This window comes from Acipenser ruthenus, chromosome 53 (genome assembly GCF_902713425.1).
Source record: "Acipenser ruthenus chromosome 53, fAciRut3.2 maternal haplotype, whole genome shotgun sequence".
NCBI lineage: Eukaryota > Metazoa > Chordata > Actinopteri > Acipenseriformes > Acipenseridae > Acipenser > Acipenser ruthenus.
In genome coordinates, this window is record NC_081241.1 from 8,482,277 (window position 1) to 8,497,418 (window position 15,142).

Below are 15,142 nucleotides of genomic sequence, written 5' to 3' on the forward strand. Positions count from 1 at the left end.
CTTTATAAAACATACGCGTCACTCCCTTAAGCTATTGGCCCGCTGAAGGACCATCTCGCTTCTCTATTGGATTTCAGCGACGTCTATCAAAGATTCACACTCAACCCCTTTCTTCCATCTCGTGTGTCGATTGGTGCAGAGCGCCGTCAATCTTAATTCTGGCTTCGCTATTGGGTGAGAGCGGGGTAGTAAGACCTGCCCTCCGCGGTTTGGGTTTCAGTGCGAGAGAGAGTGAAAGCGAGCTCGCGGGAGCGGCAAGGGAAAAAAATAATTAGGCCGTAAACAAAAAAAAACGTGAAAATATTCAAACTCAGACCGAGCGTAGAGTAATATTTAATACAGATATTATTTTTTTATTTAGTAATTCGTTATTTTTGTGTGGTGTGTGTTTTTTTCTGAAGTTATCCAACCATGCCCAGAGGAGGTAAGTCACATTTTGTTTGGTCATCAAACCACAGACAGGAATATAAATTCGACCCTGTGTATAAAAAACGTATTATTATTATTATTATTATTATTAGCCAAACACGTTTTATTCACCGTTTTTACTTCATGAAAACCGCGTCAGTGTAATATTTTTAGTTTTAATATTGGTTAAAAACGGACATTGTTGTCCGACCGGCGCTGTATAAATAATACATTTTATTTATTTTAATAATAATACACGGCATGTTTTTGTTCTGTTTTGTTTTTCCTGCTTTTTCTTAAACAGTAGCCCGTTGTTTTTTTTTGTTTTTTTTTTTAACAAGGTACACAAGATTACGACCACGTTTGGTCTAGGATATAATATTATAAATGCGAGTGTTGACAAACCGTTTTGTATTCAGAAAGGCTAGTCTTACTGTGTCGTGCTTTTTATATAAATGTAATATATACCGTGATAGCGCAGAGACAGACGATATAGTCTATATAGTAGTAATTAAATATCTTTTTTTATTTTTTTGCGGATAACGTTCATGTTTATTTTATGTATGAGTTTTTTTTAATGCACAGTGTATGGTAGATTCGTGTTTGGTATTTGTTTGTTTTTGATAACGCTGCATATGGCATTATTTCCTGGCGTGGACAGAAATAATATTAATAATGACCTTCTAACTAGACTGTGTTTTTATTTTAATCGTTGTTTGCTGTGATATTTGTCTACAGATCATTACATTGTATGCATTTTGCTGTACGTTATTATCCCTGCATCACATATCGTACAAAAGCTTAGCCACTCTTGTATTTCAAGTTAAATCCAGTTTCACAAGCCAGATGAGAAACGGAGTCTTGTTCCGTAAATAAATAGTGTATTCACGCCACGGATGGCATAATACTGATTTGGATTTGGAACTTTACAAAATATTAATAATAAAACAAGTTTTTGGAAAACGTCAAAAGCCACTAGGGTTATTGTTGTCAAGCAAACCAAACACTTAAGGAGTCTGTTAACCCCTACCAATGTTTGATAGTTTCATCATGTTGCATCAGCCTTGAGCTCCAGAATGGGAATCAGACTCCCGCTGCACAGCAGTGTGATCCAGTCCTGGTTTCACTAGGAGTTTAATAATAAGACACACCTGAGCTTGTTAGCTAGACACACTGGGGGCTGATCAAGCTGGTAGCAGTAAAACCGGGACTGGATCACGCTGCTGTGCAATAGGAGTCTTATTTCCAGTAGCTATTAACTATCACCCGTAGTAGGAAAGGATCAGGGTTGGAAATCAGACTCCTATTGCACAGCAGTGTGATCCATTCCAGGTTTTACTGCTACCAGCTTGATCAGCCCCCAGTGTATCTAGCTAACAAACTCAGGTGTGTCTTATTATTAAACTCCTAGTGAAACCAGGACTGGATCACACTGCTGTGCAGCGGGAGTCTGATTCCCAGCCCTGTAGATAGACTTTGGTTGAAGGAGGTTTGTAGCTGATTTTATAGTGAAGAGAGCTACAGGATATTGCTGGGAACTGTGGGATATTTAGACAGAGAGATCAGGGATGGGAATCAGACTCCTATTGCACAGCAGTGTGAGCCATTCCAGGTTTTACTGCTACCAGCTTGATCAGCCCCCAGTGTGTCTAGGTAACAAGCTCAGGTGTGTCTTATTAAACTCAGGGTTGGTGTACATTTTCAATTCCAATCCCTTTTAATCGATTGCAATTCCTATTTTTACGACACAGGCTCAAGAGCAAACGCGGGTGCACCTTGTCACCTCGCACACAGTACATGAGTTTAATAACAAGACACACCTGAGCTTCTTACCTGTACACACTGGGGCTTGTCTCGAAGCGCTCTGCAGTTTAACCCCATGGCATTTTTGTTTCCTTGCTGTCCCAGGAAAGAAGTGTTACAAGGGAAGGGGGAAGCAGTTCACCAACCCGGAGGAGATCGACCGTCAGATGAGAGCACAGAGAGAGAAGGTGAGAGAGATCCACGCTTTTTCGAACCTGCGTAACCCAACATCGACACTCCTTCAGTTGTTAAGTCCTCTTCAAGCCTGATGAATGGAAGGGAACCTCTGCTGGTTTTTGAAAGCTTGTGTATAATCGATTTCGCGTGCCGTGCTTCGGTGTTTTCTGCATGCAGGACTCGGAGGCTGCAGGTCTATAGAAATTTGAAGTGCTGCAGTCTTGTATATGTAGTTTTAGATGGGTTTTAAAATCCCTCGCCCCTTTTTTATATAGAGAACTGTTGAGTATAGAGGGTATCGGAAGCTTGGGGGAGGGGTCCAGTGGTTAGAGAAAGGGGTCTTGATACCAGGAGGTTCAAATCCCGGCTCAGCCACTGATTCCCTCTGTCTGTGTGTGTGTGTGAGACCCCGAGCGAGTCGCTTCACCTCCTTGTGCTCCGTCCTTCGGATGAGACGTAAAACAAACGAGCTCCTATTGGAAGTGACTCTGCAGCAGCAGTTGTTGATGATGCAGAGTTCACCCCCTAGTCACCCCCTGGAGAAAAAGCCTCCTCTAAATGACTCATTTATTATTATTATTATTATTTTTACTAATGTCACACTTTCATGTGCTTTACCGTAGCTGCCAGATCCTGGATAACCATTCTTTCTTTCTTCATGATCCTGAGTCTCTCTGATTTTTCTCCAAACAGGAGGAGAACGGTGGCATCGAGGTGGAGAGCAAATCAAGCTCGGAGGAAGAGAGCAGCGACGAGGAAGACCACGATGTGAGTGTGTGCGCGCGTGGAGACTGACCGGCGCTCGCGTTCTGAGTTTGAACGCAGCTGCGTGACGGGCTGCATGTGCGTAATGCGCAACGAGATGAAATCCTCTGTCTGCTGCTTTTCATCCCAACTGAGCTCTCAAATACTGAACCGGACCCTTAACCCTTAGCGGGCCATTTATTCAGAGCCTGTCGGGTCCAATTTATTTTCACACGCACGGTTTAAAAGTAATTTTATTCACAGTAAAACAGGTTTAAAAGTCTCTGCATATCAACAGGACTCTCAGTACTGCATCTCCAGCCCCGCTCCTCGTTCGCTGTATTTATCACATACCTCTTCATAGTCGTGCATACTGATCAATCATCTCCTGATCACTCGTTTTATCACCAAACTCCTCGATAATGCGTTCCAACTCATTATTTTATTACTAGAACATCTCAAAAAGCTTGGCAAATGTCTGCGATATTCTTTGAGCGCTGGGTGCAGAAGCAGTTATCTTGTTTGTTCATGTCTGTGATGAAGGGACGATGCTTATTGCTCAGATCTGCCCCTTTTTGTTTCAGCTCCTGTCAGTCTTGCTCGGCCATTGAAAGGTTTTCTCTCCTTTTTTTCCAGAGAAAAAAAACGACCAGAGACCCATGTTTGACGTCTTTTTGATGATGTCACGGACAGGGTCAGACGTAGGACCGCAAAGGGTTAATTGAACTGATCGTTTGCTTAATTAGACCCTCTTAAAACAGTTGCAGAGTTGCAGATGGTTTCACAAGGAGTTGAATCCGTGGTGCTGGGGAGGGACTGGCTGTCTGTCTGGCTTTTATAATCTTGACAGACTGGGGAATCTCTAGACTAGTGTTCTCTAGATATCGCAATTTTCCCTTTCCGGTCCAATGTTGGACTCTGTCCAACATCATCAAAAAGACGTCAAACACGGGTCTCTAGTCGTTTTTTCTCTGGAAAAAGCGGAGAAACATTCAATGGCCGAGTGAGACCCATAGGAGCCGAGAGAAGCCGGGGGAAAAAAAAGGGGGCATACCTCATGAATACAGATAGCCCGGATAACACGGACATAAACAAACAAGATATCTGCTTCCGCATCCAGCGCTCAAAGAATATCACAGACATTTGCAGAGCTATTTTTAGATGTTATAGTAATAAAATAATGACTTGGATTGCAATACTTTTAAACTGCGTGTGTGAAAATAAATTGGACCTGACGAGCCTGAGACGCGTTGAATAAATGGACTGCTAAGGGTTAATAGAGAGGCTCGTGTTTAACAATCTGTGACGGTGATCGTGAATCTGGGATTGTGATGTTTTTAATGATTCGGAGCACAGCGTGCCTAGCTTTTCGAGTGCAGAGTGTTAATTTGGAGAGAGATGCCCCCCTGTACTGACCCCCCCCTCCTCCTCTCCACGCTGCTCCTTGCAGAAGAAGAAGAAAGGGGTGGAGGGGCTGATCGAGATCGAGAACCCCAACAGGATCTCCCAGAAGAGCAAGAAAGTGACCGAGGTGGACCTGAACGCACCCAAAGAGCTGTCCCGCAGAGAGAGGTGAGGGGAGAGGGGGGGTGTGTCCTGCAGAGAGAGGTGAGGGGGGGGTGTGTCCCGCAGAGAGAGGTGAGGAGAGAGGCGGTGTGTGTCCCGAGAGGTGTGGAGAGAGGCGGGGTGTGTGTGTCCCGCAGAGAGGCGGGGGGTGTGTGTGTGTGTCCCGCAGAGAGGTGAGGAGGGAGGCGGGGTGTGTGTGTCCCGCAGAGAGGCGGGGGGGTGTGTGTGTGTGTGTGTGTCCCGCAGAGAGGTGAGGAGAGAGGCGGGGTGTGTGTGTCCCGCAGAGAGGTGAGGAGAGAGGCGGGGTGTGTGTGTCCCGCAGAGAGGTGAGGAGAGAGGCGGGGTGTGTCCCGAGAGGTGAGAGGTGAGGAGAGAAGCGGGGTGTGTCCCAAGAGGTGAGGAGAGAGGCGGGGTGTGTGTGTCCCGCAGAGAGGCGGGGGGTTGTGTGTGTGTGTCCCGCAGAGAGGTGAGGAGAGAGGCGGGGTGTGTGTGTCCCGCAGAGAGGTGAGGAGAGAGGTGGGGTGTGTGTGTCCCGCAGAGAGGTGAGGAGAGAGGTGGGGTGTGTGTGTCCCGCAGAGAGGCGGGGGGGTGTGTGTGTGTGTCCCGCAGAGAGGTGAGGAGAGAGGCGGGGTGTGTGTGTCCCGCAGAGAGGTGAGGAGAGAGGTGGGGTGTGTGTGTCCCGCAGAGAGGTGAGGAGAGAGGTGGGGTGTGTGTGTCCCGCAGAGGTGAGGAGAGAGGTGGGGTGTGTGTGTCCCGCAGAGAGGTGAGGAGAGAGGCGGGGTGTGTGTGTCCCGGAGAGAGGCGGGGGTTGTGTGTGTCCCGCAGAGAGGTGAGGAGAGAGGCGGGGTGTGTGTGTCCCGCAGAGAGGCTCTGTATTGATGGGATCGCTGTGTGTGTGTGTGTGTGTGTGTCTCTGTATTGAGGGGATCGCTGTGTGTGTGTGTCTCTGTATTGAGGGGATCGCTGTGTGTGTGTCTCTGTATTGAGGGGATCGCTGTGTGTGTGTGTCTCTGTATTGAGGGGATCGCTGTGTGTGTGTCTCTGTATTGAGGGGATAGCTGTGTGTGTGTGTGTTCTCTGTATTGATGGGATCGCTGTGTGTGTGTGTCTCTGTATTGATGGGATCGCTGTGCGTGTGTGTGTTCTCTGTATTGATGGGATCGCTGTGTGTGTGTGTGTGTGTGTCTGTTGATGGGATCGCTGTGTGTGTGTCTCTGTATTGATGGGATCGCTGTGTGTGTGTGTCTCTGTATTGATGGGATCGCTGTGCGTGTGTGTCTGTATTGATGGGATCGCTGTGTGTGTGTCTCTGTATTGATGGGATCGCTGTGTGTGTGTCTCTGTATTGATGGGATCGCTGTGTGTGTGTGTCTCTGTATTGATGGGATCGCTGTGTGTGTGTGTTCTCTGTATTGATGGGATCGCTGTGTGTGTGTTCTCTGTATTGATGGGATCGCTGTGTGTGTGTTCTCTGTATTGAGGGGATCGCTGTGTGTGTGTCTCTGTATTGAGGGGATCGCTGTGTGTGTCTCTGTATTGAGGGGATCGCTGTGTGTCTGTCTCTGTATTGATGGGATCGCTGTGTGTCTGTCTCTGTATTGATGGGATCGCTGTGTGTGTCTCTCTGTATTGATGCGATCGCTGTGTGTGTGTGCGTCTCTGTATTGATGGGATCGCTGTGTTCTCTGTATTGATGGGATCGCTGTGTGTGTCTCTGTATTGATGGGATCGCTGTGTGTGTCTCTGTATTGATGGGATCGCTGTGTGTATCTCTGTATTGATGGGATCGCTGTGTGTGTGTGTGTGTGTGTCTCTGTATTGATGGGATCGCTGTGTGTGTGTGTGTGTGTCTCTGTATTGATGGGATCGCTGTGTGTGTGTCTCTGTATTGATGGGATTGCTGTGTGTGTGTGTGTCTCTGTATTGATGGGATCGCTGTGTGTGTGTGTCTCTGTATTGATGGGATCGCTGTGTGTGTGTGTGTGTGTGTGTGTGTGTGTTCTCTGTATTGATGGGATCGCTGTGTTCTCTCTCAGGGAGGAGATTGAGAAGCAGCAGGCGAAGGAGCGTTACATGAAGCTTCACCTGGAAGGAAAGACAGATCAGGCACGGGCCGACCTGGCCAGACTGGCACTCATCAAGAAACAGCGCGAGGAAGCAGCGCGCAAGAGAGACGACCAGAAGAAGGGTGAGAGAGAGGAGAGACAGAGAGAGGGGCTGGGAGCGCTTGAGAGAGGAGAGGGGGAGAGAGGGGGGCTGAGAGAGAGAGAGGGGGGGGCTGGGGGCGTGAGAGAGAGACGACCAGAAGAAGGGTGAGAGGGGGGGGGGGGGGGCTGGAGGCAGTGGGAATTGTGTCATTTGTAAAAGTATTGCGATTCGTCTCTTTTTTTTTTTTGCACGGTGAAATCTACAGGTTCTTTCGAAGACATGGAAAAACGCTTCTAGTCGAAATGTTTGTCACTGAATTATTGAAGGCTGCGTTCACACCTGGTTTGTTTGGGCAGAGTCTCGTTTTTTTGGAAGCGTTTGTGCGAACACTCCCTAAGAATTGGGTCGCTTTTCAGAGTTCAGTTGTAATCTAACTGAACGGAGTCCTTCTCGAGAGGGGGTCTCAGTGCAATGTGAAAACACGGTCTGTTTTAGAAAAATTCTGTAACAACCCAGCAAAAAGAACTGGGGTTTTGATTTTTAGCTCTGGACAAAAGTTTTGCATCACCTAGAATTTTAGGATTGAGACATTAATTTATAAAGAGAGAATCGAAATATTATAGTTTTATTTAATATTGTAATGTAACAAAGAAACTACAAAATGATATCTTAAGTCTATACCGGAAGCCACAATCGCAGTCCAGTCGTATTTCATGTTAGATTTCTGAAATGTCATTTTTTTTCAATGTCAGTTTTTCGTTCAGTATCTGGAAAACTACAAAGCGCTGGGTGTGGAATTCAATATGTTAACAAGAGAACATTATTCAACAGCTTTCATTGGACTCTATGAAGCTGAGGGAGTTCATTCTATATAGAGGGGGTGGGATTCAATATGTTAACAAGGGAACATTATTCAGCAGCTTTCATTGGACTCTATGAAGCTGAGTGAGTTCACTCTATATAGAGGGGGTGGGATTCAATATGTTAACAAGGGAACATTATTCAGCAGCTTTCATTGGACTCTATGAAGCTGAATCAGTTTATTCTATATAGAGGGTGATGCTGCTAAACTTTTGTCCACAGCTGTACATGATGTATCGTAATAGAGGTCTGTATCGCTTGTGTTACGAGACCACAGCATAAAGAACTACAGCTCCCAGCATGCCTCACCATTGCCGCGGGTGCAGAGACATGCTGGGAGCCGTAGTCCTAGCCAGCAAGTTCATACTACAAAGAGGGTGATGCAAAACTTTTGCTGTATTTGAACACAAAAGTGAATTCATTTTGGTTTAGAAAACACCAGCTGTGTTTTCTTTCTGTTTTTTTTTACTCTTCCTCTCCTCCTTCCACTAACACGATCGCTTCTCTTGTGTTTCAGCGAAAGAAGAATCCACGACGAAATCTAAGCGCTAGCCTCGTCTCTGACTGCTCCAGGGTTCGAGAATTCATCCGGACAGACAGACAGACAGATGGACGGCGACAACAGGAGCAGGGAAACCGAGGGAGAGGAGGGGGGTCCGAATCGGGATCGCTGGAGCAAGTTGCTTTCTGTCTGTCTACTTGTTTTTAACATTAATCTAAAAAAGAAGAAAAAAAATCAATAAAACACGTCCTGCTGGCTTCACTGAAAAATACAAAAAGACAGACGACCCCCGTGTTCTGTTATCACCTCGAAGGCAAAACATACAATAAATAATTATAATAAACTCTATTTGTTACCTATTTTCAACACACACACAGAGAGACACATACAACCCTGTAACAATCCATCTCCCTCCCTTCCTCTCTCATTCTCTAAACCCCACCCCATAAATTTCCCTTACCCCCTCCCCTTCCGAATTAAGCTGGTGACAGATCGAAGTGCCCTCTGTTCTTGGTAACTCCCTACCCCTTTCTGCAGCTCGTTGACGCGCGAGAGACCACGTCAGCTTCTCTGAGATTGTCACAACAGGGCTCGCTTATTTACGACTTAGTTAACGCATTTTTCCTGCTAGTTTAGTTGTTTTTTTTTCCCTAGTTTCAGGAGGGTGTAAACTGCAAGTCTGCCGGAGAAGGCACAGGCAGACTGAGCCTGTGTGGTCCTGAAACTCTACAGAGAACATCTCTCATCTTGACGTGACCCCAGATTCTGGTTTTCCTGCAGTTTTGTGGTCGTATTAAGGCAATGGGATGTCTAAGTTGCTAGTTCGGGAGGGAGGGGTGTTCATTTCAAACGTTGGCTGCAATCGAAATGTCTAGACTGTGTCCCGGGCTTTTGCGCAGACTGCTTGATAAAGTCGTTGTGTTGAATTGCTTTAGAAATATCCTGTGATTAAAATGAGCAGGCTGGTGTTTTTCATAGCCTTAATATAAACGAAAGGAGGATCGGAAGGACTGTGTGTTTAAAAGTTCTAATTCTGAAGGAAATAAAACCCAAATGCGATTGGCCGTTCAAACTGAGTTGAAACGAGATTCCAGTCCTAAACCTGGTCTCTCAATAAAATACATTATCGGATCTCTTTTTAAGAGAATTGTCTTGCTGGAGGGGGCGTGTCATTTTTAAACTTGAAATTCTAGCTCTGGGTTAAATCGCAAGCTGCCATGCTGATAGTCCAACTGGCAACGCAGCGGCCTCTCTGGAGTGTTGTGGAGAGCTCAGAACGGTTAATCTAGCGATCGCTGTGGGGTCAGGTGAGAACAGCGGTTTAGATTAGCGAGCTGTGAAATGCTACAGTTGAGAATGGAGTGTTTTTATTTGGACTGTTTCTCATTAAATTTAGACAACTGACAGTTTTGGTGCTGGCTGGCTTGCTTGGAAGTGTTCTGCGCTCTTTGGAAATGATGTCCCTGTAAGTCAGGCATCATAGAGTCTGTAATGAGGGGTGTTCTGGGAAAATTTTTAGATATAATTAATTTTGCTTGATTTATTACCATAAATGTATTTTTGTATCTGACGCATCAAAGTGATCCACGGAGAAAGACAACTAATGTTAACAACTTTTCCTGATTTTTAGACCTTCCTATAATTATTTATATTGCATTGAAAACCTTTTTTTTACATCGTCCCTCTCCTGTTGCAGTTCTGACTCCTCACCACCAGGTGGCAGCACTTCATTATTAAAACTGATGCTCAAATACATTGCCCTCTTACACCTGTAAGAACGTAGCGGCTTTCTGTGGTTAAACCCAGGGCTGGGAATCAGACTCCCGCTGCACAGCAGTGTGATCCAGTCCTGGTTTCATTAGGAGTTTAATAATAAGACACACCTGAGCTTGTTAGCTAGACACACTGGGGGCTGATCAAGCTGGTAGCAGTAAAACCTGGAATGGATCACACTGCTGTGTGATAGGAGTCTGATTCCCTTTATTTTTATTTTGGGTATCTGGGTGTGTGAGATTAAACGCATGGCTCTATATTTGAGACACTTATTTTTCTTGATAATATTTTTGTCTGCCTTCTACATGATGGTTCCCCTCCAATCCTCTCAGTGTTGACACGGCTATTGTAATCCCTTTGATTTTTAAATATGTCTGTGACCTTTATGAATTGTACAAAAACGAGAAATTGAAAATAAAAGAATTGTAACAATATGCAAGTGTTTTTTTTTATTATTTGTTTTGATCAGGGTCCTTTTTTATTCAAAAAAAAAAGTGGGGACTGCAGCTGTAATTTTCAGTCCTTGCAACTTGACTCGTAACCCGATTTCTCCTCCCACTCCTCAAGGGACTGAAACACCCGATTTCAACACCCGTCAGTCTGTTTACCTCCGTGCTCCCCAAACCCGGTCTTGGGGGACCCCCTGCTGTGCCAACTGCCTTTCATTCCAGCTCTCAATCACTGAACCAGACTGAACTCATTGAACTCTTCATTAGCTTAATTAGACCTTTTTAAATTGTTTTCAGCTTTGAAACGGTTGCAGATTTCAAGCTAATTATACCTTTTTAGAAGTAACTTGAAATCTGCACCTTTTTAAGAACAATTAAAAAGGTCTAATTAAGCTAATCAGTTTAATTAAGGGTTCATTTCAGTAATTGTGTGCTCTATTGGAATGGAAACTAGTCGGCACAGCTGGGTTGGGACCAGGTTTGGGAAAACCTAGACAAGACTATATAAACTTGACTTTAAAGTCCTGCATCGCTAACCCTGTTTTTCTCCCAGTTTTGAAATATCCGGTTGTGTTTTAGGCTCAGCTCATCGCTGCCACCCCTGCGCTGACTCGGGAGGGGTGAAGATGAACCCACGCTGTCCTCCGAAGCGTGTGCCGTCAGCCGCCCGCTTCTTTACACTCTGCAGACTCACCGTGCAGCCGCCTCAGAGCTACAGCGTCGGAGGACAACGCAGCTCTGGGCAGCTTACAGGCAAGCCCGCAGGCGCCCGGACTGACCACAGGGGGGCGCTGGTGAGCCGAGGACAACCTGGCAGACCTAAACCCTCCCCATCACCCCTGGGCGATGCTTGGACAACTGCGCCTCCCCCTGGAAGCCATGTGCTATTTCACATTTTGTTAACAATGGAAACTGCTCGATTTTCATTTTTTTACTTTGAAGTTTAAAATCTCTTCCTCCCCTAGAGCGCTGTTTAAAAACCTCTATATACGAGAGGGAATAAACAAGCCTTGAAACATCAAACTAGCGAACGATTGGGCTGCAGCAAAGAAGGGCCAGTTTTTCAAAGGAAGAGAACGCTCCGAATAGATTTAGAGAGAATAAGAAATGCATAGAGCCAGCTCCCTGGTGCTTTTGTTGCAGAGGTCTCGGGTTGTGTGTGTGTGTGTGACTGCCAGCTGCCGCTGCACGCTTTCCTAAACCTCGCTTCTCGTTTCGGACTGGTTCCTGGTCTGTGGTGTCAAGTCCTGTGTGAGTCATGAGAGAATCGCAAATTTCCTTTTTTTCTTTTTTTACTTCTGTTTTTGTGTGGTTTTAAAGAGAACTCTCTCATGAGCGGCGATTTCGTATCGGGACATATTTCATGTTTAATCTGAGCCTTGCTGAGCCCAGCGGTTAGAGAAAGGTGTCTTGATGCCAGGAGGTTCAAATCCAGGCTCAGCCACTGACTCCCTGTGTGTGTGTGTGTGTGTGTGTGTGTGACCCTGAGCAAGTCACTTCACCTCCTTGCGCGCCGTCCTTCGCATAAGACATAAAACAAACGAGCTCCTATTGGAAGTGACTCTGCAGCAGTTGTGGATGATGGATTGTTCACCCCCTAGTCTGTGGAAGTTGCTCTGTGAACTAAATAATAATTATGTTGACACGTTCTGTGTGTTGAGTTGTGATCGATATTAAAATATATTGAGACGGTGCTCACATTAAAACAAATAGTAATTTAAAAATGGATGTAAAGTTTGCATAGGTCTTACACCTGGAAAATAATATTCTATGTTTCCTGTGTCCAATATATATATATATATATATATATATATATATATATATAATATATCTATCTCGATAATATATATAATTTCCCCCGCAGTTGTACACCTTCCTCCATCTGTGTTTGATTTGATTGGATCAGTCACCGTCTCTGTGCTTCTCAATTGCAGAGCGCCCCCTCCTGTCCAGTTGCCGCAACTGCAGTTGTGTTTTCGTGCAAGGACATCGGCAGAGGAAACAGCGCCTCGCTCAGCGGTGGCCAAAACGTGTAATAGCAGCTTTTTATTTATTTATTTTTTCTTATTAAGAAAGGGGAAGTCGGTCATTTCACGCAAATAAAATTGCCACATCATTAAAGCGAAGTTAGAAACCTGACAAAACCGAGGACCACGGTGTTAAAATCCGAGCAGAACCGACAGAAAAGGGTGTCGATTTGAAATCCTTTGTCACTGTTTCAAAAGCTGTGTGACGCAATGGCCCCTTCCTGTCGCTTGCACGCCCCCTACTTCCTGTTCTTCACCGCCGATGTAATTTTGGAAGTTGAGCTCAGAGGCGTGAGGTGGGTTTTTTTTTTGGTGTGGGGGTGTTAAGGTTGGACCGTGCGGTTTCTGTTTGATTCCAGCAAAGGCACGGCGTGACTTTGAAGACTATCATTGTAGCTCCAAAAAGAAATTGAGTTAACTTTCGCAACAAGGCGCTCAAATGTCCAGTTCTCAAAAAAAAAAAGGGGGGGGAGGGACGGTCGTTTCATTTTAAAAGTTACTATTTTTAGGGTTTAAATAAAGTTTTTAAGTTTCTATGTTTTGTTTTTTGTTTTGTTTTTTCCTCGGGGAATGTGATGCACTTCCTGCGTCAGCAGCGTCTTCCGGGTGCTTGACAGCTTGTCAATCAATAGGAGGAAGCAGCAGCTGATTGGCTAATGACAGGAAAATACCCCAGTGTAGGGGGCGGGGTCAATTTCACCCTCCAGGGTGACCTAGCAAGCGGAGCACTGTCTAAAAGCAGGGCTGTCTAATATCATTTATTTATGAACATCAGTGTTTGCTAGACAGGTGTCTTTAAAAACTTGTGAGACCTATTTTGACGTAATAGCTGTGTTTATTAGTACTGTATTTATTATTTTTCAAAACTGAACAATTCACACCTACAATCGTGGCCAAAGGTTTCACAGCTCCCTGTAGAATGAACTCGCTGGCTAGGACTACGGCTCCCAGCATGCCTCTGCACCCGCGACAATGGTGAGGCATGCTGGGAGCTGTAGTTCTTTATGCCGTGGTCTCGTATCACAAGCGATACAGACCTCTATTACGATACATCATGTACAGCTGTGGACAAAAGTTTAGCAGCATCACCCTCTATATAGAATGAACTGATTCAGCTTCATAGAGTCCAATGAAAGCTGCTGAATAATGTTCCCTTGTTAACATATTGAATTCCACCCCCTCTATATAGAATGAACTCCCTCAGCTTCATAGAGTCCAATGAAAGCTGCTGAATAATGTTCCCTTGTTAACATATTGAATTCCACCCCCTCTATATAGAATGAACTCCCTCAGCTTCATAGAGTCCAATGAAAGCTGCTGAATAATGTTCCCTTGTTAACATATTGAATTCCACCCCCTCTATATAGAATGAACTCCCTCAGCTTCATAGAGTCCAATGAAAGCTGCTGAATAATGTTCTCTTGTTAACATATTGAATTCCACACCCTCTATATAGAATGAACTCACTCAGCTTCACAGAGTCCAATGAAAGCTGCTGAATAATGTTCCCTTGTTAACATATTGAATTCCACACCCAGCGCTTTGTAGTTTTCCAGATACTGAACGGAAAAACTGACATTGAAAAAAAATTTGACATTTCAGAAATCTCACATGAAATACGACTGGACTGCGATTATGGCTTCCGGTATAGACTTTTTTTTTTTTTTTTTTTTAGCGATATCATTTTGTAGTTTCTTTGATTACATCACGATGATAAATAAAATATCTAATATAATGTCTCAATCCTAAAATTCTAAGCGAAGCGAAACTTTTGACCGGAGCTCTATAACGAATCGAAGTGGCAGAGAATTATGCCAACAACGTAATGCGACAGCCAAAAATGAAATATTTCTTCTGGAAGCCGCCTTTAAGGGAGCTGCATCAGGCGGTATATTCAGTGCGGTCCAGTCGTTAAACTCCAGGGCTTGTAACCAGAAGGTCACCGGTTCAAATCCCACCTCTGCCATTGACTGACTCGCTGTGTGTGTGTGACCCTGAGCGAGTCACTTCACCTCCTTGAACATAAGAAAGTTTACAAACGAGAGGAGGCCATTCAGCCTATCTTGCTCGTTTGGTTGTTAGTAGCTTATTGATCCCAGAATCTCATCAAGCAGCTTCTTGAAGGATCCCAGGGTGTCAGCTTCAACAACATTACTGGGGAGTTGGTGCCAGACCCTCACTTGCTCTCCGTCCTTCATGATGTTAAATTAACGTCCTATTGGAAGTGACTCTGCATATAATGCGCAGTTCATGGTGGTCCACTGTGAAAGGCGCTATATAAAAATCAAGATATGATCAGAAAAACGCTTCTCTTGTCTTTATTTCTATCAGGCGTGTCAAATCTCGCTCATTTTAACCCTTTCGTGTATGAAATATTGAACACATAATCATTATAATAATTATAATAATCATTATAATCATTAATCATTATATCTCCTCCATTATATAGATAGATAGATAGATAGACAGACAGACAGAGACAGATATAGAGAGATAGAGAGAGAGAGAGAGAGAGAGAGGGATAGATAGATAGATAGATAGATAGATAGATAGATAGATAGGCAGAGAGAGAGAGAGAGATGACAAAATGAAATCTGCTGTGAACCGATAGGTACTATAAATGAAAAAGGCATTATCGATACACAAAAATACGAACAATTGATAAAAAATCAGTGATATCGGGA

General features: G+C 44.6%; 1 protein-coding gene across 1 annotated transcript; it reads left to right on the plus strand.

Moving 5' to 3' along the window:
* Positions 1–213: 213 nt before the first annotated feature.
* On the plus strand, positions 214–10,416 carry LOC117967995 (28 kDa heat- and acid-stable phosphoprotein-like). The gene is made up of 6 exons (XM_059016439.1): positions 214–424; positions 2,317–2,399; positions 3,082–3,156; positions 4,583–4,704; positions 6,735–6,886; positions 8,225–10,416. The coding sequence occupies exons 1-6, from the start codon at positions 412–414 to the stop codon at positions 8,257–8,259; spliced, it is 480 nt and encodes a 159-aa protein (XP_058872422.1). The 5' UTR covers positions 214–411; the 3' UTR covers positions 8,260–10,416.
* The last annotated feature ends 4,726 nt before the right edge of the window (positions 10,417–15,142 follow it).

Coding starts and splice junctions, on each gene's coding strand:
- LOC117967995 (XM_059016439.1), top strand. Junction 2,400..3,081: donor TGAGAGCACAGAGAGAGAAG/GTGAGAGAGATC, acceptor TTCTCCAAACAG/GAGGAGAACGGTGGCATCGA. Junction 4,705..6,734: donor GAGCTGTCCCGCAGAGAGAG/GTGAGGGGAGAG, acceptor GTTCTCTCTCAG/GGAGGAGATTGAGAAGCAGC.